We start from the raw sequence: 26,342 nt of genomic DNA, 5'->3' as shown, positions 1-26,342 counted from the left end.
TCACTTTGACCTAGAGAACCAAGAGGATTCAGGGCTTTACAAGGCTACTTGTCTGAAGAGTTGTTATAGATCACATCAACTGCAGCACAACTTTAATGTCGGTCTTCGCTGTACAGATAATTGTGGTTTGGTAGCTGTAGGCTTCGGTGACTTATGCTATGTGGAGTCATTAATTAAGGATGTAACGCTGACAGCCGAGGGAATGTTTGCAAATATCCTCCCAGCGTGTTGCTCTGTGGAAGTGCTGAAGCGAATACTACCGATTTGGTTACTCTAAAACAGTTTGTCTGGAACGAGGTCACATCTGGAGCAACTTGTCTGTGACCCGGTTCGCGTCGTCCACAGCTTCATGACATCACTGGCTTTGTGTTTTTACGCGCGAATGAACCTGCGGCGCAAAAGGGGGCTCTGCGGCACCGATGTTCCATTGCGAGTTAAAGTGCAAAACATCATCAGCTGTCACTGTAGGGGCAGAGTGATCACGAAGGAACAGGAAATGTATTTGCGCTGACAGAAGCAGACACAAGGTCAGATCAGTCTGGTGCTGGTGTTAAAAAGGGGGGAGGGCGCGCACACACTCCCCATATTGCCGCTCAATCCTCCTGTCACCTCCTCTTATGCCCCTGGATCTTTGTTTTGATGTGAAAAACTGGACATATTATAAACGTGTATGGGCTTCTATTGTGCGCAGTTTTACATGGAGAGTCTCCACACAACACCAAATTCACATGCGCTCTTGCACACTTGGGCAATTCATCAGTCTCTTTTTAATTCCAAAATATAGTCTGCATTAGCATTTCAGTTTGGCTACAGCATCCATGATTTATTATGGTTTTGCATCAGTGAGGAAGTCTAATCGGGAAGCTGGTTCATAAATCAGTTTCCCAGCGCACAATAAAAAGGGCGGTGGCGCTGACAAAAAAAGAGAGAAAACGACAGTGCCAATTCTCCCGAAATCGGCACACAGATGTCACTGGCAACTCCATACGGTGCGCAGATTTGCAGAAAAGATGCATCGATAAAACTCCAGCGGTTTGGTCTTTTGGGGTTTTAATTGTATTAGCTGGTGCTCGATCATTTCATCGGAGGTGCTGAAATGCAGCCAGCATCGTTTGAGCGAGAGGCTCTCCCTCCCTTTTTGCCCACAGACAGCATCGCCACATCGCAGCGAGAGAGGGAGAGAGAGAGAGATAGGGACCAATAGGCAGCATCAGTGAAAGGAGTCAGCCTTGCTAAGGGGATAGATTAATCTTTTTTTAAAAGAAAAGAAAAAAGCATCACCCAGACAGACAAAGGAAAACATGGATGCACAGGAGGTTTTTTCCTTTACGCAGACACCGGAGAGGATGCGGTGTTTATCCTGCACATAGTCGGAGTTATGCACGGACTATTCCCTCGTTTTTAATGAGGCGGGTGGGGATCCACAGCAAGCTGAAAAGACGGAAAGATTTCTTCAACCCGTCTGCAAATTCTGCCTGCCTGCGATGGCTGTGACGGCGCGATGCTGTTACAGTGTAAAGGATAATGTGCCTTTTTCTTTGTATTTGGTTCTATTCGTCCTCAGTGGCCTTACAAATGCACAAATTCGATACTCCATTCCGGAGGAGCTGGAGAACGGGGCTCTGGTCGGTGACATTGTCCGAGATTTGGGTCTGGATCTGAGAAAACTTTCCACCCGACGCATCAGAATCACATCGGACAGCGGACGGAGATATTTCACCATTAATCACAAAACCGGGAAGCTGGTGGTGAGTGACCGCATTGACCGAGAGACAGTTTGTGAATTCAGTGGCACCTGTTTGCGCAACCTGGAGGTGGTATTAGAGAACCCGCTGGAGGTGCACAACGTGGAGGTGGAGATTTTGGACGTGAACGATAACGCGCCACAGTTCCCTCGAGATGAATATCAGCTCGAGGTGTCCGAGTCCGCGCTCACCGGGTCGCGGTTTCACATCGAGGGAGCTCAGGATGCAGACGACGGCTCCAACTCCGTGAAGCAGTATAGACTCAGCCCAAACGACCACCTCACCCTGGACTCCATTAAACCCTTTTCCAATAATAAGCACATCGAGCTCATTCTCAAAAAGCCCTTTGACCGGGAGCTGGTGCCTTCTCATCAGCTCATCCTGACAGCTATGGATGGAGGCACCCCACAGCGAACTGGCACGGCCAAAATCAATGTCCGTATCCTTGATGCCAATGACAATGTGCCTGCGTTTGACAGCTCTGTATACAAAGTGAAACTGTCTGAAAACTCTCCAAAAGGTGCACTTGTGATCAAGTTAAATGCAACGGATCCTGATGAGGGACCGAATGGAGAAGTTTTTTACTCTTTCAGCAGTTACACACCAGAGAGAGTCAGACAGATGTTTTCTATGGACACAGACACTGGGGAAATTAGAGTGAAAAACAATATAGATTATGAGGAGACAAACTCATATGAAATGTACATACAAGCAATGGACAAGGGCCCAGCCCCTGTGGCAGTACACTGTAAAGTAGTAGTAGAAGTTTTGGATGTCAATGACAACATTCCTGACATTGTACTGTCTTCACTCTCCAGCCCTGTGCGTGAAGATGCCCGGGCTGACACAGTGGTAGCATTGATCAGTGTAAATGACCGTGACTCTGGACCAAACAAACAAGTTACCCTGGAGATCATGCCCCAACTGCCTTTTAAGATCAAGTCCTTCCGAAACCATTACACCATTGTCACATCCGCTTTTCTGGACCGAGAAGCCATCTCATCCTACAATGTCACAGTCAATGCTGTGGATGGAGGCACCCCTCCCCTGTCATCTCAAATGACCTTTAAAGTGGACGTTGCTGATGTTAACGATAATCCACCTCGTTTTGAACAGACATCATATACAGTTTATATTACAGAGAACAATGCTCCTGGTGCATCTCTGTGTGTTGTCAAGGCCACAGACGCTGATGCTGGAGAGAATGCACGCATCACCTATACCGTCCTCAATGACAACAACCACGGTATCCCTGTGGCCAGCTATGTCAGCATCAAACCAGACATAGGTGAGGCCTATGCCCTGCGAGCCTTCGACTTTGAGAAGCTGCGAGAGTTTCACTTTCAGATTAAAGCCCAGGACAATGGTGTGCCGCCCCTTAGCCGTGTGGCCACAGTGTATGTATACATTATGGATCAGAATGATCATATGCCCAGGATAGTCTACCCACCCGCCAATGGGAGCCGCACCACAGAGACACTCATGAAAAATGCTGAAGCGGGAGTGTTGGTTAGCAAAGTTATGGCATGGGACGGTGATGCAGGGCAGAATGCTTGGCTGCTATATGCCTTGGAGCAGCCCAACACGGACCTCGATCTGTTCAAGGTGCATGAGCACACAGGTGAGATCCGCACCACAAGGCGAGTTATTGAAGATAACTCCACTTCCTTCGTTCTTAGTGTCCTGGTGCGTGATAACGGACTCCCGCCACTCTCCTCCACCGCAACCATCTATGTGCATGTGATGGAGCTGCCTCCAAAACTGACCCCAGATCCCAAACGCATCATCAGGCCCAACAGCCCTCTCATGTTCTCCAATGTGACTCTCTACCTCATCATTGCCCTGAGTGCCACAACCTTTGTCTTTCTGGTCACCGTCTTTGTGCTGGCCATTGTGCGTTGCCATGCCTATTGTACCCAGCCTGGTTCCTGCTCCCCATGTTGTGTGTCCAAGAAGAATGTGCCAGAGGGGGGCACTTCAGCAGGTGGCGGTGGAGGAAGAGCTGCAGGTGGAGGAGGAGGGCAGCCTAACAACAACGTGGCCCTACGCCGTGACCTCAAAGTGGAACCGCATTATATTGAAGTGCGGGGAAATGGGTCTTTGACCAAAACGTACTGTTACAAGACATGCCTGACTGCCACGTCAGGAAGTGACACTTTTATGTTCTACAACACTGGACGGCCTCACAGTGGCACCTGGGGCTCAGGCTATGTCACCAGCCACAGTGGGCAGAGCCAGATATTTGTACGGCGTCTCAGTATGCCAGATGCAACTGCCATTCAGGTGTGTCAGGTTTGCTTGTTTTAAATTGCCTCACAACAGTAAATGACTCACAAAGCACAAGCCGTAAAAGGAAAATGCTTAGAGAGTAATCGTTCAGGTTTTGCTCTAGGGCGGTGTTCTTGCAGTAAGATTGCAGTTGACATTTACAGCTGTGGAGCTGTTGAAGCCTTTGATCTGTTCTTCCGCCGTGTGATGTTTCAAAAATTATGTTTTATTGCTGCTTTTTCACTTTGTTTTCCTTGTACAGGAGTGGCATATGAGCACTTATTCTGCTATTTGGGAGTGGGAGGGGAATGGTAACATTTGTGTGCCACTCTCAGGATTTGCAAAGCTCTTTAAGTTCTCTTAAACAAGCTCTTATGACTTGTGTCTATCAGGATAAAGAAATGCATATATATTTTAGTTATGACCCTCACAGTGTTTATCATTTATCTTCAGGTCTATAGTATACATGTGAGTGGCTTCTCTGGATTGTATATTTGAGTTTGAGCACACTGTAATGTGATAGAGATTTGTGTGTGACCTACACTTGCCAAACACCCCATTTTTAGACTATTCGGGGTGTAAGATGATTAGTTTGTCCTCCACAGCAAGGAGGATATAACAGGTAGAGCAATCTCCCCTTTGCTCGCACTTTTGCTGCTCCCTGTTACTATTTTCCTTTAAAAACAAACTAGTAGATTTCTGGATCTTATTCACCTATGACCCCACACACCCTGTGCTATTTGTCTGCATTGGGCCGTGTGCCACAATATTCAAGTCCAGTCACTCCAGAGGGCATTGGCTGGTCATCTCTATAGTTAGAGAGAGAGAGATTCTGGGAAAGTGTGCAGCTTTGCCAGCCGCAACGACCACCAGTCCCACTGCACCAAAATATCTTCTTCTGGTCACGTACCTCTGTGGTGCTGAACAGTAAGCCAGACTTTGGGAATCCGTGAAGAAGGCAGAAATGAGGCAGAGACTGTGTGAATTTCATTTAGATTAGGGCTTAATTTCAGGGTTTCATAGTATTCCACGTGTAAAAGTTTAATAACAAAATACACAGTGTTGTTTGCATCATTGTAGCCTTACAATTAAACAAACAGTATTAATAGGATAAAACAGTGTTTTTTTTTTCTGATAATCCTTTTTGCCCCAGAGCCTCCTCTGTGAGTCCATCTGTGCAATGCAGAAAGCAGTGCAGGAGAAAATAAGTGATAAAAAAAGAGGAATCAAGAAATTTTTGAGGTAATTATTCAGTTATAAGTTGACACGTTCCTCATTAAATGCCAGTCATGTTTGTTCCTGCTATGTAATTGAATGGCAGGGATGTGTTTTTCAGTACTGTGTGTGGATTGGCTGCCTCTGCACCGATGAGGCGGGGGATAAAAGGTGATTGGCCACAGTGTTGATGGCGGAGGTGTGAGCTCTGTATCCATGCTGGAGCGCTCACTCAGGGGGAGAAGGAGGAGGAAAAGGAGAGAAAACCGTTGACCAAACCAGAAGCTTTCTTTATTTTCTAATTTAAAATGTACTGTCGGGCACTTAAATGAATAAGCTAAAAACCCTTGGGAATAATTTTTTTCTATCTCCATTTAATTTGATTTCTTCCTTTTTAATGATGAAACAAAATGCATTACTATCTCATTCTTTTATTAGTTTTATTTTTTGCACTTTGTGTTTGTTTACATTACAGTGTGAAATGGTAATATTCTCCTTTTGCGTGTCTGTCTTCCCTTAGGAGTAGCCCACAATAAACTGCGGACATGTTTAGGTTCCAGATGCTTGTATCTAATGTGTGTATGGTCTAGTGTGTGTGATTTCATTTACCCCCATAAACACCATACGGCCGAGCAGACCAGTCTCCCTTTGGCCATTGCCGCACAGGGCAATCATTTAGCAAAGCCGTTTAGTCCCATTTGTGGACAATCTGGTCTTATTTTGAGTGAGTTATTTATTTGTTGCCTTTCTCTCTTTCTGTGCACTATGTGAAAAGTAGCTTTTGCTTAACTGAGTGTTTGATGCAATACTAACATCTTTTCCCTTTCAGCGTCAATCTAAACTATTGATCCACCCACTGATTGCTTTTTTGGTCAGCGATTGCCTACATATAATCAAGTTCATCCTCAGTTACCAGTATGGATAGCTGCTGCAGTGCTCTGTATCCCTGTCGACATTCTACTCTGTTTGAATGACTCCAGGAGTAATACCAGGCTTCTCTCATTAAGGCCAAATATTGGATTTCAAGGGTGATGAATGTCCACTGCAGACTCATAGAGGTCAATGCAGCTTCAGCAGCAAGTGAACATCTGTCATATTGGAAAGGAAATAGGATTGCAAATGGATCTCTGATGAACTGCATGGCAAAGCAAGGTGAATTTAGTATCTTCAGTCAGGTTGGGTTAGCGCTGTCGGTTATTTAAGGTGAGATTAGAGAAAATGCAATCTTATCTCAGTTACGTGATCAGGTTAACAGCCCATTTTGTTCCACTGTGAGTATGATCTTATAGGGTAATCTCAACCACTAAATTTAAGTCTCCTACCCATATTTTTTCAGATTCTGTGATACCATATCTCTGTGTGCTTTTAGTAATAGAGACTTAGCAGAACAGAGACACTGAAGTCTCATATTAAACTCACTAACACATTGAATCTCTGACCCATAGGCAGAGGTTTTGGTGGTGGGGTGTCCTGTTGCATCTGTCTGTTTTAGAATTCTCTGAATATAGGTGCAGAGGGAGTTAATCTGATATCTCCTCTCCCCCGTTCTTCCTCCACCCGTGACCTTCACTGAACTGAAATGACAGAGTGCGGTGGGTGGAGAGTAAAATGTACAGTGGGCTCTGCACAGTTACCATGGTGAGATGTGTCAGACTGACTCAGACAGACTATGTGCCAGAGAAACTCAAGGTTTTGATCGGTGCAAAGAGGATGTAACAGGAAGAAATGAACAGCAGGACAGCAGAGGGGGTGATGAATGTAAAGATGCAGAATTGAGGAAGGTTGTGGGGTTTGATGAGATGGAAAAGTACAGAAAATGTTGAAGGTTGTGAGAAAAGCATTATTAAGCACTTCTGGGAAACATAATTCGGTAAGTGTGTGAAGGCTGATCTGTACATTTTGGAAAATTTTGATTGACTAGTGAACGATGGAGAGAAACGGACAGCGGCTATAGATTTGAAATGAGTCTGTCAGCACATACAGCACCATGAGAGTTCTGCAGTCTTGGCGTGGTAATGGACCTAGCCACAAACAGTCCTGTCTGAAAAGAAGCACTTTGGATATGTAACTTCAGGCCTTATGTGTCACAGTTTTAGGGTCAGTGGGCTGCTGCCTAAAGTGAAATCTTTCAAAGTCATTTGTTTTTCAAAATCATGGATGGAAGTAGGGTAGGAGGGGGGAGGAGGGGAGGGTGTGGGGATGGGAGGAGATGAGTGCACCTACAAGCTTCGATTCATCACTCATTTCTCTGTGAAGGCAGGGGCAAGCTGTCACTGCTATAATTGTGTGTGTGTGTGTGTGTGTGTGTGTGTGTGTGTGTGTGTGTGTGTGTGTGTGTGTGTGTGTGTGTGCGGTGCGCATGCACTAGCAGTTCTCACCATGACTTATTAATGAGATGGTATTGGCTTTTGCCTGTATTTAAGACTCAATTCCTCTCACTCTCTCTTGCAGCCCAAGGCGCCGAATGCAGACTGGAGATATTCAGCCTCCCTGAGAGCAGGAGGTGTAATGCAGAGGTAAGCATCACATTGCTATCTGTCACTTTACTGTAAATGTCTCATCACATCTCACGAGTCACTTATGTCTTGTTTTGTTTTTGAACAAAAGATGTGTGCACCATTCTCCCATCTAATAAGATTTAAGCAAATCCTGCTTAATTTTCTGACTGATCTGAAACACCACTCACCCTTTATTAAGACTGATTGATACTTCAAACATGGTTTCACACAGTTTCATGTAGCCACCCAACCCAAGCATATGGTAGATTCTGGGAGCCATAAAACACGTTGTAAGTTTACAGAAATTGCTTCAGTATGCCATTGATACTATAAAAGAGTTAAAATGGTGTGGACACAAAACAGCATGACGGCAAAACTTCAATGCAAAGTCATTCTGCAGCCAGTTAAAGAGAGAGGTCCTACCATTCTACAGCAAAGGCCAAAAACATTAGTTTCTGTTCTCTGGCATCATTGCCCTGTCTGTTTAAAGAAAAGGTATGCATGTAGAGATTTTAACATTCCACTGCAGCTTAAACATAATAGTTTGATAACTGGTAACAAAATAAACTAAGTAGTCATTTGTTTTAAAAGATAATGACACATTTATTTACCAGTGCCTTTTCTGAGGTGGTTAAGCCTAGAAAACTAGTTTGCATGTATTTTTTGATAAGATTGATGAGTCACTTATCTTACTACCAAGATCAGACTGTTGCTTAAGTATTATTTTGTTTAACTAAATAAGATATGTTTGGCAATGGTAATGTTTGGTTTTGAAAATCTTTATTCTTCTTGATGTTCATTTCACATTAAGGTCTGTTCTATGGTCTGATCCACTCTTGACATTTGACTAAATCTTCCTTGGTTAGTTGAAACAGAATAAACAATGTCAACATGGAAAGGGTACATAGTGTCCCTTTTACATGGCCACCAGGCAAAATCTGTAAATGTCTTCAAAGGCCTACCCATCATATGCATTGTAGCTCAGACATAACCAGGTGAGGCATTTGGATTCATTCATAGGTCTATTCCAGTAAAGATGTCTGACATCATCTTTGCTGCAGCTGTTGCTCAGTTGTGATGGCAGCACCAAGGGGGAAGGGTTGAGATTTTGCATTACTCATTTACAAAACAGACTGATGGTAATTTACATGTGTGCTGTTATTTCTATTAAACAGAGTCTATAGCTAAGGTATATTTAGAGAAAACCCCACATGCTCTACATCTGATTGAATGGTCTCATTTTAATGAGTAGAAATTATTACACTTTTAATGGTACACAGGTGAATAGAGAAGTGAATGTGAAATACGAGAGGAGAGACACAGTAAAGATACATGCCATCAGAAATGGCTCTCTCAGTGTTATCATAGACAGATGGAGAACTGACAGGAGGGAAGAGCAAGCAGAGAGGGGGTCAGTGATGTATGAAGGTTGTCAGGTGGAAAGATGGCATATCGGGGACATAGACACATGACTGCACCGGTGGTCATATTACCCATAAGACATCGTGATATTACCTGCTGTGGGACCAAATCAAGAATCATGCTAATGAGATGGCACCATAATTACAAATAGGCACAGGTTTAATGAGGAGGATGAGTTATCTCTATCTGCCCATCTCATTTTTCATACCTGTGCGATCTACTTAATCAGCATCTTTTAAATAGTTGGCCTTATACAGAAAACAACTTCCTTTCCAATGCATATGTTAGAAAGTATTTAACTAGTATGCAAAATGCATAATAATAATTAAAATTATAATATCGGCACACACACACAGTTTATCTTTGTGACTATGGTAGCATTATGGCAAAGACAGCCAGAGACGTGCTCTGAGACATGGGTCTCCTGAGGCCCATTTGTACATGCGCGTGTGTTAATTCATTCTGATCCAAACCTTTTTTTTATACTTTTTTATACTGACCAACCTGCAAGCAAATGCATTGCTGGATATCTTTGTCTCGTATGCAACCTCAACCATGTAAGGCAGTTTAGATATGTTTCCATATTTTAAACTTTGTCTGTATAGATGCAAATAGCAAGCTTTCATTTGTGCATTCTGATGTCCATATCAGATTAATAAAAGTGTGTCATTCATGCCACACAGATTCCCTCATAATTACAGCAGATTAATGAGAGTTAATGTGCTTGAGTGAACCAGACTAACATATTAAATCTTTCTCATGAGTCACTCCCTGTGATGTGTTTAAGGTTGACTGTCACCCATGTTCCATTACCAAACATCACTGAATATTCATAAGTTAGTTCAGTGGCATAATCAGAGCTTGGAAACACCATGTAACGGCAGTGACCTATTAAATTAAATTTAATCTCTGGTGGAATACACAACGTTTCCTCCTACTTAAATTTTTGGAGGTTGTGTTTAGATTCACGTTGTCATCAAAGTAGTTATGAACTGAAACAAACAAATTTAGTCATATGAAAAAGTTTTAACACTGAATTGATGTTTAAGTGTGTGGGTACAGACAACAGAATTGAGATCACTGATGAAGAATGAGAACAAAACTGTCATCAGCTGAAAAGTGTAACATCGGTCCAGTATTTTCTATTCATCAGTTACACTGATGATGCTGGTGCTTACCAGCAGTTAATATGGCCTCCATCATCAAATGACTTCTCCTTATGAAACCACTTTGCATAAGGGTCTACACTGACACATGATGTAAAATGTAATTTCAGCTACATTTATTAATATTAAACAATAGACTTGACTCTAGACTTAATTTTCTCTCTCCTCTGTGGTGCTGGTTCAAAGCTTTGATAGAGACTGAAAGTTTTTTTGTTTTTTTTAAGAAGCAAAATAATTGTTTATGCCTTAAAAGCAAACAAATTAGTTCACACAGTGCTCAGTAAAGGCTTAAAGCTCTGTGGGGACCTAGTTTTATTGTAGAGAGGATGGGGAGAAGAGTAGACAGGTGGATTAAAGTGAAGCTGCAGCAGGCCGAGACTGAGAATCACAGTAGTGGCCTTAGTACAACTTAAGTAGGTTTATGTATATTTCTGTATCTAGTTCATCTCTATTTGCTTGAACAAAAAAAAAGGCTAGATTACCACTTTTTTAATCTGCTGCTAAAACTAGATTAAAGGAAACTATTATGTGAGCTGTAAATCCAAACCTTGGGAAAATAATGTCATTGCTACATTACATTACTATCTGTATTGTATGACATTGTTGATGATGTAATGGCTCATGACCAGGCTTCTAAGTTTGTATAATTATGAACTTTAAGAACTTAAAGAACTTGTAAAATGTTCTGCCATTGTAGAAGAGAGTAGTGACCATTTTGAGATACACAAGTTTTGCCTAAAATCTTCATGTCTTTCCTCGACAATATTGTCCTTGTTCTTTAAAAACAAGTCAGAGGCCATGAGACAAAACCATAGGTTCTATCAGCATTCCTCTTCCTCTAGTTGAATGTGGATTTTTTTTTTTTATAATACGAGAGCGTGCTGAAATGCCACATACTGGGTGTGAAAATGTAAGAATGATCATCTGTAATCCATAATCCAGAGAATGTCAGGAAAATTTAGAGTGAAAATTTTAATCCTAATCTGAATATAGGCTTTCTGGGATTGAGTTCGCTGCACCATTAACCAACCCCCATACAGTGAGTACCAGGGTTTGGATCTCCTATAGTGTGTGAGAAACATATGGGGATGAGAGAATTGGATGTATGGGATCTTATACTAAGTATCTACTTATACTATATACTGATAGTTTAGCCATAATAAACTATGGAACATAGACTTAGCTAAAACGAAGTCATGCTTATAGATACCTTCTGTTGGGCGATTTAATTCGAGACAGCAAAAATTTATTTATACTGTATGTGAATACTTTTCTGATGTCTAATAAGTTTATGTGTATTTTTTTGTATTTCAGCTCAGTGCACATGGAAGAGTCCTCAGTAATGCAAGGAGCCCAGGGGGTCCTGGTTCAGAACTGGCCCACTGCATCCAGTGCTGCTGGTAAGAATCCGTTAAGATACTATCACTTAAACCAAACACAACTATTTTAACACTTTCTGAAGCACAGAGAAAAAATAAATTCCAATACCATGAGCTATCTGCTTGGCATAAATGGGCCTGCAGTCCTGAGGGTCTAAGACAGTGATAACCATTCACAATTATATGTAATGATTCTGTCTCCACCACATTCCTTGACACAGAGAATACCAGTGAAGACTATCATATACCCGCAATCCTCAAGAGCTTATCAAACCTCGAGGGAGTAATAAAATGAGGAAAACACAGATATCGGCTACAACATCGCCCCAACCCACTCCTACTACTTTCCGCTGCTACAGTGAGAGGAAATGACATGTGCTACGTAGGTGGAGATGGATATCTCTGCTCTCTGTAGCAGGAAGAGAGACAATTCAGAGAGAGAGAGAGAGAGAGACACACACACAATTGTTGATTGGATTATCAGCAAGATGTTTATGGAGGCATAAGCCACTGAGCCACAGAAGACAAACATTAGAGAACACATTAGAGAAAAGTGATAATACATAATTACATTTTCTCTCTTTTTAATGTGGATCTCTCTCGGTCTGTAGCTCTTTTATATACACACCGAGAAGACCAAGATGAGGGGTGGGCAAAATTAATATTATATTTTAATATTTGTAACCTTTCAATAATAATAGACAATCAAGATTCTGTACATGTGTATTTTATTACAGACATTGCACATTTTATTGTTGTTTTGTAGTGATTGAATTTAATATTGCTGTTATCTAGGAAACATTTGTGATTGTTTTGGGATGGACATTTCATTTACAAGGCACTCTATGAAGTTTCAAATTTGAGTCAAATTCAAAATGTTTTATTGTGATATTAGCAGCATTTTGCTGTGAAACATCTGCATGCAACTGATGAATTGTTTATTTCAAGTATGCAGAATGACTGCAAGGGTTGAACAGACTTGCAAGGTGAGTTTATACCTCACTTATAAAGTTGCCAAATTTATCCTTACTATGATGACTAATGATGACAGAAGAAGATTGCACTCAATGGCAAGAAGTCACTGTATTTGCAAACAACAGGACACAAAACAATTTTGGTTTTCTTGCCTTCATTGGGATGGAAGAGACCTTACAAAGAACTGCAAAAGAATTTATTTAAGCTCCTGAAAATTTCAATGTGAATGTTATTGCACTGTGTTCAGTATTCACAACTTCTCATCCAAGATTTCTGACCATGATGACAAGGCAGTGGGGATGAAAAGGATTAAGAGTGAAACCTCAAAAAGAGTGGCCTGATAGAGAAAGAGGGGGGAGACAGGTGAAAGACCAAGTCAGTCTGTGCAAACAAAAGACTGGAATAAGGATGAAAGTGCAATTAAATTTAGATAAAGAGGTGATTTGTTGTAATTAAGAATGTAGGGCTGGCTTGGCCTGGTGTCTTTTATAGACAGGAGGCGGTGGGCTCGGCAAGCAGACAAGCTACCCACACAGTAACTACTGTCTCTTCCTATCCACACTCACGTACACAGAGCCTCCTCCGCTCTGCCATCGATTTCTTGCCTTGGCTGAGGATTTACAGCCTGCAGGCACTTCAAAACATGAGAGATAGAATAGAGAAAAGGATGGATAGAAAGGCAGGCAGGAAGAGGGAGAGCGAGGGAACAGAACAGACAGAAGTGACGTCTTAAGGGTGGGTCAGTGGTAACAAGATCAGCTGGTGAGGATTTAACGTGGTATAATTAGGCTGTGGCAGTTTGAGAACAACGCATTGTTTACACGCAAACCTTGCTTTGCCTAAGGACTAACTGTCCCTTCTTTATCTCACTGTTGACTAGGTTAAGAATGGAAATATTAGCTGAAGGCTCTGATAGCTTCGGGTCAAATCTTAGGGCTGGACTAAGAATAATTCAAGGTAAAGAGGGTCAGATAAATTGAAAAACTTTATTTTTTCAAGAGCTGCCTTTCTGAAGGACAAGAGTGAGGATTATTTATGTTCTGACTTTCAAACTGATTCTGTTTATCATGTCTCAGTAATGAGAGAAATGGAGATATTGATCTGATGTGGCCTGTCATATCACTGTGACTCATACAGTTGCTATTTATACCAAAATCATCTTGTTTGTTTTGCAGGTTGCAGTCTTTAGGTGGGTTTAGGTGGGTTGTTGAGGGAATTATTTGAGTCTGGCTTTTGTACCTACAGGATGCTGTTTTGGCACACAGTCTTTTTTTCGAGCCACTCTGAGGTGCAGCTGACAACGCCCCTGTTTCTTCCCCTCTATTTAGAGTCTGCAGATTTGAGTGCTGGCATCAATTTGTGTGTCTGTGTCGTTGTTTAGTGTTTTCGTGTGTATATGCCTGTGTGTGGTTGGCTGTGTTTCCAAGTGTGTTTTGGCTGCCTACTTTGTGTGCTGCTCCTGCTGTGACAGATGGAGCACAGCCCACGCCCAGATTAACAGACCCACATTAATGAAATCAGGGTTCTGCTTGGTGTCTGCCTCTCTCTTCCTATCTGTTCCTCTCTCCCTCTACGTCTTTGTCGTCTGTCTCTCATCTTTAAACCAAGTGCACATAGGGATTCAGAGACAACTCTGCAGAACTGCAACAATTCCCTGGTGAGATGGGAAGAGAGAGACAGGAGGGAGGGAGATGGGAGGGTTGCAAAGCAAAAGATTGAAAATAAACAATAAGCAATGATGGATACAGTGGATAAGACGCTACAGAAGGGATGGAGTGTTTGGGAGGAAGTGGCAATTAGTAAATCAGAGTGATTGCAACAAAGTCCGCAAAGCGAAGAGAGGAAGCTGTATGAGGCTGCTGTTGCTAGGGGAGAGTGGTTAGACTAGAGAGAGAGGGAGGGAGGGAGAGGGAGAGAGAGCTCCCAGCATTATTCTCCATCAGCATTAGCACTGTCACCATGACTCCTACCAATGTCCTACTGCTTCACTAGAGAATGTAGTTTCCACGGCAACCATTCGTGGTCCCTAATATTGGCAGCAGATGGAGGAAGGGCAGGGTGATGTTTTATAGAGAGGGGTGCAAACATATGGTATGGGACAAAAGGTACTAAAGGAGGGTGATTAAATGGGGAAATGGGGGACAAAAAATTCAGACTGTAGCAGATGAAGGGCAAGATAAAGGGAAATGAGATGCACGCACATGTGCACAAAGCAGCGGAGCAGAGTGATAGAGTGAAAGGAGAATGGATGTGTTTGGGAAGTGAGAACTGGAGGTAAGAACAGTAGAGCAGTGAGTAACAGGAGGAGAGTGACCTACATTCACTGGGACGGTGGTGTACTGCAGAGGTGGATGCAGGTTAACAATTTTCTGTATCATCCTCGATCTTACACACACATACAAACTGATGCTTCCCGAGTTAACGGTAATCAACTGCAGCATTCGTCTTTTAAAGCAAAAATAAACTCAAGAGTGAAGGCAAACTGCCAAGTGAGGGTGGTACAGTGGAGAGAGACAAGAGAAGACTACTTAGAATTTATGCTGCATTTCGCTTATTCAGTCTTTCAGAATTTCATTATATGAACTTCTGAGACTATGGGCTCATCAATTTCCATGTATTTGTTCTTTAATCCTATCAGAAAAGAGATGTGAATTAATATAAGTAAATTCTGAGTTAGTTCTCTTCACAATGAAAAGATAAAAAGGTAGAGGAAGAAGAGTTAAAGATAGACACATCATTAAATCCAAGACTGTTTTTCATACTTTGTGGCTGCAGCCTTCCGGTGAAGGTGTATATACTGTGAAAATATTTTTGGCAAAATCAAAAAGTTAAGATACAACAATGCAGAAGCTGCCATGGACTTTTCACTGTTTTTGCATCCCTGCACCCCATCTGTTTCCTATTCCCGACTCAGTTATTTGCTTTCCTTTATTGTCACCCTGCTTTTCGTTCCATCCTGTGCTCTCCGAGTCTTTAAATATCTTGCCAGTTCTCTCTCTCTTTCTTCCTCTGGAGACCAAATCAATTATGTTTCTTTTTTTTAATAGCACCTACACATACTAAAACGCATTGTACACACTGAGATACACAGATAACAACTCAAGTTTTCGCACCTACAGTAATATTCACTGTTTTTTTTGTTTGTTTGTTTTTTTTTATCATTTTTAAGTCTTGTCACAAGGGGCTGCTTGTGTCCACCATCTGCGACATGATCTAGCTGGGAGCAGACAGCAAGGTGTTCAATCTGGCATGAAACCCAAACAGGCATGCATACAAGATTGTATACACATGCATATGTAAAGGCACAATTGCTCTTGAAAGCCTGCAATCAGTCATCAAGATTGTATTTTTTATTCTTAAGTGTTTCTTTATTTAATTTAATGTTAGCAGATTTGTGAATATATGGTAATTTATGCAGCACCCAAATGTATTCCTCTCTCACCACAAAGGCAAAGCAGTGAAAACATGAACACATGAATAAGAATTAGGTTTTTGAGCAGATGGCATTATTTCGTTTTATTCTTCTCAAAATGTGCACACACTCGCACACTGCATGACATACAGAGACAGGTGCTATCTTGGAGATGGGTGTGGTCCCAGCTGAGCATTTGCCATCATAACAATCACAGATTTCTCCATCACTGCAGTGTGGGAGAAAAGAATAACACCCTGAGGATCTTTTTATCCATTTTTTTTCTCTGCTCCCACCCTCCGTTTGGTGGTGAGCATCGTGTTTCATATTCTGCATCCTTGCACTTCCTGGCCCCTCTTCCTCCTCCTCCACCTCCTCCTCCTCCCCCCCTTCTTCCTCAGCTCGTTATGTAACGCTGCACTGCGCTCCACTGCGCTTCTGCCCAACTGGCCGACGGTAGGGCAAGACAAGTGGATGAATAAAGTAGACGTGGCAAAATGGAGCTTGGGTGATTTAAGTGGCTTTGAAAACCTTTGGCAACATAGGGCAACGAAGGGACACTCACAGGCTGAGAAGCTGGACTGAAGATTCCAGAGACCAAAGTCAATAAAGCATATAGAAAACATCACAGGCTGTAATGCAAATTTATTGATTACCGTGGCTTGTATCTGTCTAAAATTGTGTGCATACAAAGGCAGCAGGTTTAAAATAGCGCGGGTTGAGGGTACATGTCCCCAGTCATGACTGTAAAACTAATAACCATCCCTGTCTCTCAGTGTCTAGTTATCAGTGATGGACAGGCTGTTTAATACCCAATCACATCAGTGTTACCATAAACATTAATAGGCATGATTAAGACTCTTGTCAATAACTGACAGGGACGGGTGTTGGCTGACTGAATTGTCACGCTAGATTAAATGAAAGGTCAAGGGAAATGAGAGCAAGGCAGAATGGTGGTGGGTTGGGTGGCAGAGAAAAAGAAAGGAAAGGAGGTTGTGCAAGAGGAAGTGAGAAGGGAGTGTGTTAAGCTCTGCATCAGCCATCAATAAATCAGATGGAAGAAATGGTGTTGAGATCAGTTTTGGGTAAGGTAAATCTGTTACCACTAAAGGAGGAGCCATGGGGAAGAGAAATGAGAAGTGAGAAAACACATGATGAGACGTATAGGAGAATATATCGAAGCAGTAAATATAGAAGTGACAGATGCACAGTTTCCCTCTCAGGTCAAATTCACATCACTGTTCATCATCTGTAGTTGGTAACATCAAAATGACATGTGTTGTTAGAAATGTTGCAAAGTACAAAATGAAACTCCCAGAGCAGTTAAGACTGTTTTGATGTCCCAGTGTCACTACGGTTTACCATAACCATTGCAGGGTCTCCAATGAGCCCGCCTGTTTTTACCCAGCATACAAAATTGTCCCTTTTTATGAGAGTTACTCTGCTCTACCCTCCTCTTCTCCATCTGCCTGCTCTCAGCATGACTCACCACTCTCCAGGGTGTTGTTTTGTTTATGAATGTAAGTTTACGCAGAGGCACTGCTGCCTCATCAAGTTCCCACATTAGGTTAGACAGGTAATTTCTTAGAGGTGAAAATGTGGATAGTGCTAGCACTTTAGTATCCTACATATTGTGTGTCTGTGTGCCATTTCTTCTGTCTCTGGTGTTCTTTTGGGATTATAAAATCAGTTTCATGCCTCCGCCGGGTGATTCAGATGAGGACTTATCCTCTGGGAAAGACTGTTGTCTTGTGAATGAATGTGACTTTTTCTGTCACTGTGTCTGTATGTAGAGAAAGCACTGACTGGATCTAGTCTGTCCTGTCCTAATCTTCTCAGTATCTTTGTCAAATTCTATCTTGTCTGCAGAAATTTTGGGGGAATGAGTGATGTAGAAAAATTCAAACACATGACCCACTTAATTCTTGTATGACTTTAAAATACCCTTGGAAATTAAACATGCTGATGAGATTTTAAACTACAGGGCTCTATCTAAAAAATAAGTTCTGTTATTCAAAAATCTGCTGATCATTTATTTGAGAAACGGTTTTGTCTCTAAAATGCAAATAAAATAAAATATGTAATGTAAAGTAAAATGTAAAATGCTAATTTCTATAAGCCAAAGTCAACGTCTCTAAATTATTTGTCCAACCAACAGTTCACAACACATATATACAATTTACAGTGTTTCACATTTACAGTGAAGTAAACAAAGCCAAAGAATAATTGTGCTGAAAAATGGCTTGAATGATGAATTGATCATCAAAGTAGTTGCTCAGTATTTTCTGCATATTTTCGTTGAATTATTTCAGTGGAAATTTGATAAGATATGCTGAAAACCCTCACTTGACTTTTTCGTTTTAGTTCACATATTTAAAAAACTGAAATAAAATAGTCACTGTCTGCTTTAACTGGGGTAGAGAAGGTGGAGCGTCCGAGCTGTGCGTGCCTATGTGACTGATTAGGATTGTGTGCCAAGCAGGACACAACATGTTTGCTGTGGATTTGCTCCATAAATCCTTCCGTGTGCAGATCTCACTGATGGTTGGTAATTGAAAATGATAAAGGAAAACGGGTAAGAAGAGTGAGCAAAATATAAACGAAAAATAGGGACGAAAATGTATTATTCATTAAATTGAGAATAAGAATAGAATTTGTTTTGAATATTCATCATCTTGCACCTGTGTAACAATGCTTTGTTTGATCACGAACACATTATAACTGCAATGTGAGACTCATTTTCTGTCTCGGTGATGTATTTTAGAATTTAGGTTTATCAGTTTGTCCCTATGACACTATCTGGTATCACTTAGGTCATCTTAATTGGATAAGTTTCACTTTATTAACTCAAACACTTGCCCCCTGCCTTGTCTTACACCTGAAATTACATTCATAGATTAGTCAGAATTATGTTGGTCCTGAGTGCACAGATTGTGTGGGCATCATTTTCGTTCATTTTGGTGTAGCAGCACGACCTTCAGAAAGACTGAGAGAAGTGGAATATTTAACTGGACACTATAGTGATAAATAAACCCACAGTGTGCAAGTCACTTCTCTGGCATCATTGCCCATTAGACAACAAGAGTTTAACAAATGGAAATGTTTTTGTCTGAATGGTGCAGAGCAGCATAACAAAAAATCACAGCCCCACAAATCTGCAGCTGGAAGCAGATGCTGTGTATGTGTGGGTTTTTTTGTTTGTTTTTTTGTGCTCTTCATCATATAAAGAATATAACACAAAATGCCACATTAGCTAATAATGAAATTGGAAAGAAGGTAATGACACAGAATTAATTAGCTTCTGGAATCTAATACATAAAGAGCAGAACATCAGGTTGAACCATTTTTATTTCTAGAGATGTATGTGGTTACTTTGCAGTAGCCCAGTGTCGTTTGCAGGGGATTTAATAAAGGCAAACACAGTGAACAGCCGTGCGTTACGGTGGTACATTTTTGTTTTGCACTTTTCAAATTAGAGGGTGCAGATTCATCAAATATCTGTCATGTTGCCTTCAAATGACTGCAGGTATTTAATGAACTAAAAGCGAAGCTTTCCTTGCATTAAAAAATAGCTATAGACAACAGGTAATTTAAGAATAGCTTTGATTCATTTATAGGTAAATTCAGGCTGACATTTATGTTGTAATGAAACATTTTTTTAGTTGCTAAAATAATTTACTAGTCAATGACTGATTAATTTAAAGAGCCCATTTACATTTCAATCATTTGTGCAGTAGATAGTTTGGTCTGCTTAGTAAAATCACCAACCGGGCAGTAGATTTATGCTAACACCTGAAACAGACACGGTTCTGAGGCATCTATTCTCAATGCAAACTCAAAGCTACATTCCCACCCAAATGCCAACAGCTCTCTTTGCACTGCCTCATTTGAATGAACCTTCTGCCTGTTCACGCCTATCCTCCCACCTGTATACTCTATGTTTGGCACTGAAATACCACACAGATGCACAAAGCAAATTTCAAGGTCAGGATATTGCCAAACAGTTGGAGCACTGCTTGTCGCACTGCCACAAAAACAGGGCACTTTATATCTAGCTTTATTTGCATATTTAAGAGGGCATTTGATTCAAAGTAAAGAAAGGCCAAATATATAGTCTTGAATATGAAGCTAGAAAAAAAAAGAGCAAGATAATTTTGGAAGCTGGTATTTTTTGCCTTGGGTACTGCATGCGGTCAGGCTCCTTTTCCCAGACACTGTTCCTTCTGGTTGGATGGAGCCATGCTCAGTTAATCCTCCCTTTTGAAAGAACTCAGAAAAGGAGTCAGGGAAATAAAACGAATATGTGAGGCAAGTGTGGCAAGTAGGTCATCGCTGTGAGGAAAGAACCAAAGTGACTGTGTTTCGTTTGGTTACATTTTGCACAATGACACTCTCATACAATGGAGTAAAGGTGTGATTATTCCATGGAGCACAGTCATGTTGGATGTCCATGCATTCCACCATAATACCTGCACAACAGTGGTGTATCCACTTTGGAGTGTTTTTTTCAGCAAGAACTTATTTATGTGCACCCTTTGTTTAACAGTGTAATTCATTTCTATAGACAACACGTGTATGCTCATTTGCAGATTACTGGAGTAGAAAACATTTGGCAAACAGGAAAGGCATTATCTTCACTGTAAGCAGATATCTAACTAAACAAATGAGAGCTGCACATAGCAGCAAATAGATTTATCTGATAAAAGTAGAATGTGCCTTTTACTGCAAACCAGTTGAGTTAAATTTCACTAAAATACCAGGTTTTGCTTCGTGACATTTCTGAGCCTTTAACATAATGAATGCTTTAATGTTTCATTAAACAGTGCCACAGATGTTAGCTTTGGCTTGGAGGAAGCCTTTGAATCATTGCCCACTTAGCAGTCTCTTCCTGGAAACCTCCCTTCAGGTTCAACCACCTCCCACCTTTTATAGTATGTCAGGCCTGTTCCCACCTCTCAAAACTGACTAAGGGTTTTGCATCGGCTGTTGTGAAGATCAGTGAAGTTTGATTGCAGCTAAATTTTTTAAAAAGTAGACTGCTTTATGTACATAAAAGCACAGGGCAGATTTGCACTGTGCCTTTCCTTTTAATTCTCAGTTGATGATTACATGGTTAACCACAGAGGTTACCTCCCATAGGCATGCTCTGTAACCTCAAGTGATGCAGTTCAGCAGGGAGATTTGCCTGATATCAGCAGGTTTTCAGGAGAAATCAAAATGTAGCAGTAACAGATGGTCATTAATTATTTAATGACAGGCTGTAGTCAAACTCTGATTAAGAAAAATATACAAACTAGGGCAGCAGGGGTCATAGATATACATCTGATCAAACCAAAAAGAACTGAAAGGCAAAAAATGATGCACAGGAAGAACTCAAAACAAGAATATGATCGCTTCTCACAAAAGCAACTGTGCATCAAATTTAACACATTGCCTACTTTACAGAGTATATATGCATACGTGTAACATTTGGCCATTTCCAAAACCACATTTGCTTGATGCAGATTATTAGTAAATATTAACTCAACATCACTCTATCTACATTTCTTTCAGATGGTGAAGGGGGAGAGGTTTCACCCCCAATGGGTGCTGGCGTAGACAGCAACAGCTGGCACTTTCGCTACGGCCCGGGAGGACCTGGTGCACCTCCACAGCACCTGAAACCTGGCGAGGTTCCTCCAGAAGCCTTCATCATCCCTGGCTCCCCCGCCATAATTTCCATCAGACAGAACCAGGGAGGAGAGGACGACAAGAGCGACTTCATCACTTTTGGAAAGAAAGAGGAGGCCAAGAAGAAAAAGAAGAAGAAGAAGGAGAAGAAAGACAAGAAGGATAAGGGGAAGGATGATGGAGATGAGTAGAATAATAAAGAGCAAAAATCGCAAAGAAGAAAAGGGCGTTGTTAAAACAGAGGTACCAACCAAATTCCACTGGGCAAAAAGAAAATGTAAAAACTATTATAGGTTTTCCAATTTCATTTTATTACCTATTATCAGTGATAACATTTTAAAGCGTGTTTTGTTGTGAACCTGGCCTTACCAAGATTTATTTTACTTTCAGTTCCTTACTGAGGTAAATTATTGATCTTGCCTTGATATAATAAATAATACGATACACAATAAATGATACATTTTTCTCCACGCCCCGATGTGCCTATACACTCTTGAGTCAACTGAAGTCATCCTTTCACGTAAGAACAAATCACTCTTTGCCCTTGTCTTGAAATTTACTCCTTTAACCCACTGGGCATGTTGGCACCTCTGTCTTACCCCCTCCCCAACGACAATGTGTAAACCATTCTCTCTTAGAGGAGACAAATACTTTGTACAAGAACAACGCAAAGCTGTGCCAGCCATGAAAAAGAAGAAATACGAAGACTGAGACCGATGTATGCAGTCTGGAGCTGGACACACTCTACTTGTAAATAGCACAGGCGAGAGTCACCGAAACTAAGGCTAACATGACACTGCTGCAGATTCCTCTGGTATTTAACAACAGTGTTTCCTGAGCTCTCAATGAAACCACATGCACATACGCATGCTCACATATTCAAACATGCAAACACAAACTTACCATGACGAAGTGGACACAGAAAGCACTTGAGACCTAGAATGAGGAAGAGAAGTGAAAAAGGAGATAAAGTCAATCGGTAAAAAAGAAATGTGCTTAAACTAGACACTGCAAGCTTTTTGCCCTGCACAGTCGCCTATGAAGTGCACATGTACATCAACTCTCAGGATGGAAGCAGCATCCTTTGCAGTCACTCTGTATTTGCTCACTGCATTGAAAGGACACAAAGAGATTCATCTCCTGCCAGAACCCCAACTGAGGAATGCAGAGAGCACTGGAAAGATGGAGAGATGGGAAGATACCTCACATTCTCCTGAGGATCACAGAGGGGAGAGTCCAGCTGAGCTGGTTTGTGACTCCGCGTTCAGTCAGTGGACTCTGATGAAACCTTACAGAGTATTAGGAGAGATTTTGATAACACCTTCTCTTCTCCCCCTGCTGCAGCAAAAGCCTAATGCTTTCTGCTTTGAATGTTTGGTAGCAACCAGTCCTTACCTAATACCTTGAGTTTACAATTGCTCACCTGCTTGTACTTGCCCTAAGCTGCCACGAGCCCTCATCTCCTCCCCAAACTGCCTTTTACCCCACTGTCACCCATCCCACTGACTGTCTCTTCATGTGACAATGAAGTTTGTGAACTTTTTCTGTTGTCATTTATCCTCTAAAGAGATTCATTATTACATACTCTGGCATTTTTTGTTTGTTTTGTTTTCTTCTTCATAGCTTTAACTGCTTTTTGCTTTACATGCCCACCCCTCCATTTATCCTCCAACACTGACCCTAACCCCCGCTCTGACCCCCTGCTCAGGATCAATCCTGGGAATGGCCTGCTCTGAACATTGTGGTGTGCTGAGAACAGCATGGAGTAATGTGGACGAGGCCTGGGGAATCCCAGTCGGGGGTCTGTGCCCTGAACTCTTGTCAGATGATTCTCAAGTGCAAAACGGTTCAGTGCTTTTAACTTGTGAATACTACAGTATGCGGCTCATTTTTTGTTTGTAGCCACTGATGAGAGGGGACCAGGTGGGATGAGGCCGATTACAGGGACCGTGGAGGACCGGAATAAAGTGAGGAGACAGGTGCCGTGGGCTGGCCCTCCACCTCCATGTACACAAGAAGAAAAGTTCTCCAACTTGATTGTTTAGGATTGCTCAGTCACATATTAGCTTTTATGTATTCTGTAAATGTAGCGTAGACTTTTAATAGATTGTCTCTACATTAGTAATTGAAACTTGATGAAAAATATGGGCATCCAGGGATTCCCATCCCAGAGCTATATCCCACCAATCCCCTCTCAGGAGGTTTTGAAATAGGGGCACACACATGCCTCAAGACCTGCTTCTGTTGGTTCCCTTCCTCTGCCTGTAACTTGTTGCCACATCCCCAGAGTTTTGCGGCTCTGTATGACGTCACTCCATTAAGTGGCTGCTGCATGTACTGCTCTAAGGAAACACATACTATATAGAGAAATATATATATAAATAGATAGATGGCTATGATTTTATTCTTTTGTATTATCATTTTTCTTCATTACTCGCACAGGAGATATTTGTATGTACTTCTGTCTGCCAAACATCTATGTACTGCAATCTTCACGCTCCACAGATGTTGTATGGCATCCACGAAACCTCTTTAGATATTTGTAAATGCTATAGTGTGATACCTTTCAATGCAAGTTTATTATTTTTTCTTTTACCAACTATGATTTTTGCTTTTGAGAACAAGCAAAGCAAGAAAAAAAAAGAAAAAAAAATCACTCTGTGTCTGGCTTTGACATGACGATCTAACTAACACTGTATTATTGTAACTGAAATATGTATGATCCTATGATGAGCTATCACTTCCCTTTCACTCTTATAAAAAGAAAAATGACAAAAAAATCCAGTGTAAAAAAAAAAAAAAAAAAAGGTATATGTAGTGTATGCTTGTGTTTAGTGAGCGTTCATGCTGTCATTCTATCCCAATGTATGGTGGTGAACTATGGTGGCAATGTGCTGTCCTAAATGGATGAGCCGAGATCTGTTGTAAAATCCTTTTTTGTACACCCTCTCATCAACTGTGACAGTGAAGTAGTGAATTTCATTTATTTCATTTATTTTCTGACTTTTTATTTTACCTAAATGGATACAGTGGTAATGTGTTTGGTTTCTAAATCACTAATAAAGTTTTCTTTCTTAAAAATAAAATTGAATTCATTTTTTGGGGGGGTAGCTATGTGTGTATTGGCCCTGTGCTATTTCTCTGCATCATTTGAAGGTATATCGAACTACGAAAGACTTTTGATTTGGCTTTGGTTTTTATTGAAAACCATGGTCTATTAGAGTACCGAGCTCATCTATATTTTTTAAATACTGTGCAGTAAATTAGACCATTTAAATAAAGGTAGCCTTATGTAATGAAAGCCTTAATTAGGAATCAGAATTGTGCTTATTTTACAGAGGAAGCTTGTTCCTCGTTACGTTTTTTTAAAAGGGTCAACACAACATTCTGGAGAAAAGACTGGATCAGTAAAAGGGAGAAAGAATGCATTTCTTCACTGAGGGCAGGACTGATAGATTATCCGCAGGCTGGTCTCCTCTATCACACATGCTCACATCTGAGTTCTTTCTCTGGACTGACAAGTAGTCAGTCAGAAACGCTTGTACCCTGCAGCAATGAAAGACGGACAGAATGATCTACCAAGCTCGGATACTGAATTTCTTCTTGCTGAAAGGACGGTCACAGATGGTCAAAACGGTCCCCTGTGAAAGGAAGCTTCCAGACGCAACATAATTTAATAGAGTGGCTAAGTAGATTTATTGTATCCCAGTGGGTAAGTTTGTTGAAAAAAAATCACAATAGAGAGGCATCAGTCATGCTGGCCTAGATAAAACAGAGTATTGATAATCAATACTTTTATCCAGTCATCTACTCAGGCAGGCAGCTCGATAGTTTGCTAAAAGGTTATTTAGACCTCTAGGAAAAACAAAAAATTTACCATTTTGCTGATATTTATTTGTCTGAAAAAAATATCCTTTTTCATTGCTGAGAATTAAATATGTATTTTAGACTGATGCTGCTCTTGAAATATATAAAAACATAGAAGTTTTTTTGTCTCCAGTTTTGGCTTTCATCTTTCATCCAGAGAGGGGAGACTGATGAAAGAGGTTCAAGAGTTCATCTAAAAAATGCTTGCAAACATGTTACATCCCATTCTGTATTTCATTCTCTCTGGGAGACAGATAAAATTGTTTCTATGGTTACAGCTATTGGGGAATAGTCTCTATAGCAACAGCCTTATATACTTAGCAAACAGAGAAGGATTGAAACAGTGGGGTGCACAGGATGGGGTCAAGGGTGTGTCTTTTCATGTGCTGCAGACAGCACTTCACAGATGCTGCTGATTTGACGATACAATACTGTAAACATTCACTGTTTTGAGCTCCTTCCTGGCATCTTACAGTAAAGAACAGAAGATCCATGCAAAAGCAACACTTTAACAAAAAACACTTACACCCACACATTCGAAATGCCCTATTCCCATGAGCATTCACATTCAAATGTGCTCTGGTCTTTTGGAATTTGGGCTAATTTGAGTTAAGCAAACAAATTAATAAACAAACCAGTTGACTCAGGGTGTAGAAAAGCAGCCTGCAGTGTTTGGTCTGCAGAGCAGAGACTCTCTGGCTAATGAATATGGATATATACTATGG

At 41.2% G+C, this 26,342-nt stretch overlaps 1 protein-coding gene across 33 annotated transcripts in view; it reads left to right on the top strand.

Annotated features, from left to right (window-relative positions):
- Positions 1–24,836, top strand: part of LOC111572933 (protocadherin alpha-C2-like) — a 189,585-nt gene extending 164,749 nt beyond the window's left edge. For 32 of the 33 annotated variants that reach the window (XM_055016483.1, XM_055016482.1, XM_055016481.1 and 29 more), the window contains exons 2-4: positions 7,680–7,744; positions 11,629–11,714; positions 21,634–24,836. In XM_055016483.1, coding sequence (XP_054872458.1) covers positions 7,680–7,744; positions 11,629–11,714; positions 21,634–21,941 — 459 coding nt within the window. In that variant the 3' untranslated portion in view covers positions 21,942–24,836. Of the gene's footprint in view, positions 1–917; positions 4,029–7,679; positions 7,745–11,628; positions 11,715–21,633 lie in introns of those variants that run through there. The other variant, XM_023276828.3, reaches the window with a different exon arrangement.
- Positions 24,837–26,342: the final 1,506 nt, after the last annotated feature.

This window comes from Amphiprion ocellaris, chromosome 13 (genome assembly GCF_022539595.1).
Source record: "Amphiprion ocellaris isolate individual 3 ecotype Okinawa chromosome 13, ASM2253959v1, whole genome shotgun sequence".
Lineage (NCBI taxonomy): Eukaryota > Metazoa > Chordata > Actinopteri > Pomacentridae > Amphiprion > Amphiprion ocellaris.
Note: the sequence above shows the minus strand (reverse complement) of the source record. Positions and strands in the feature narration are given on the sequence as shown.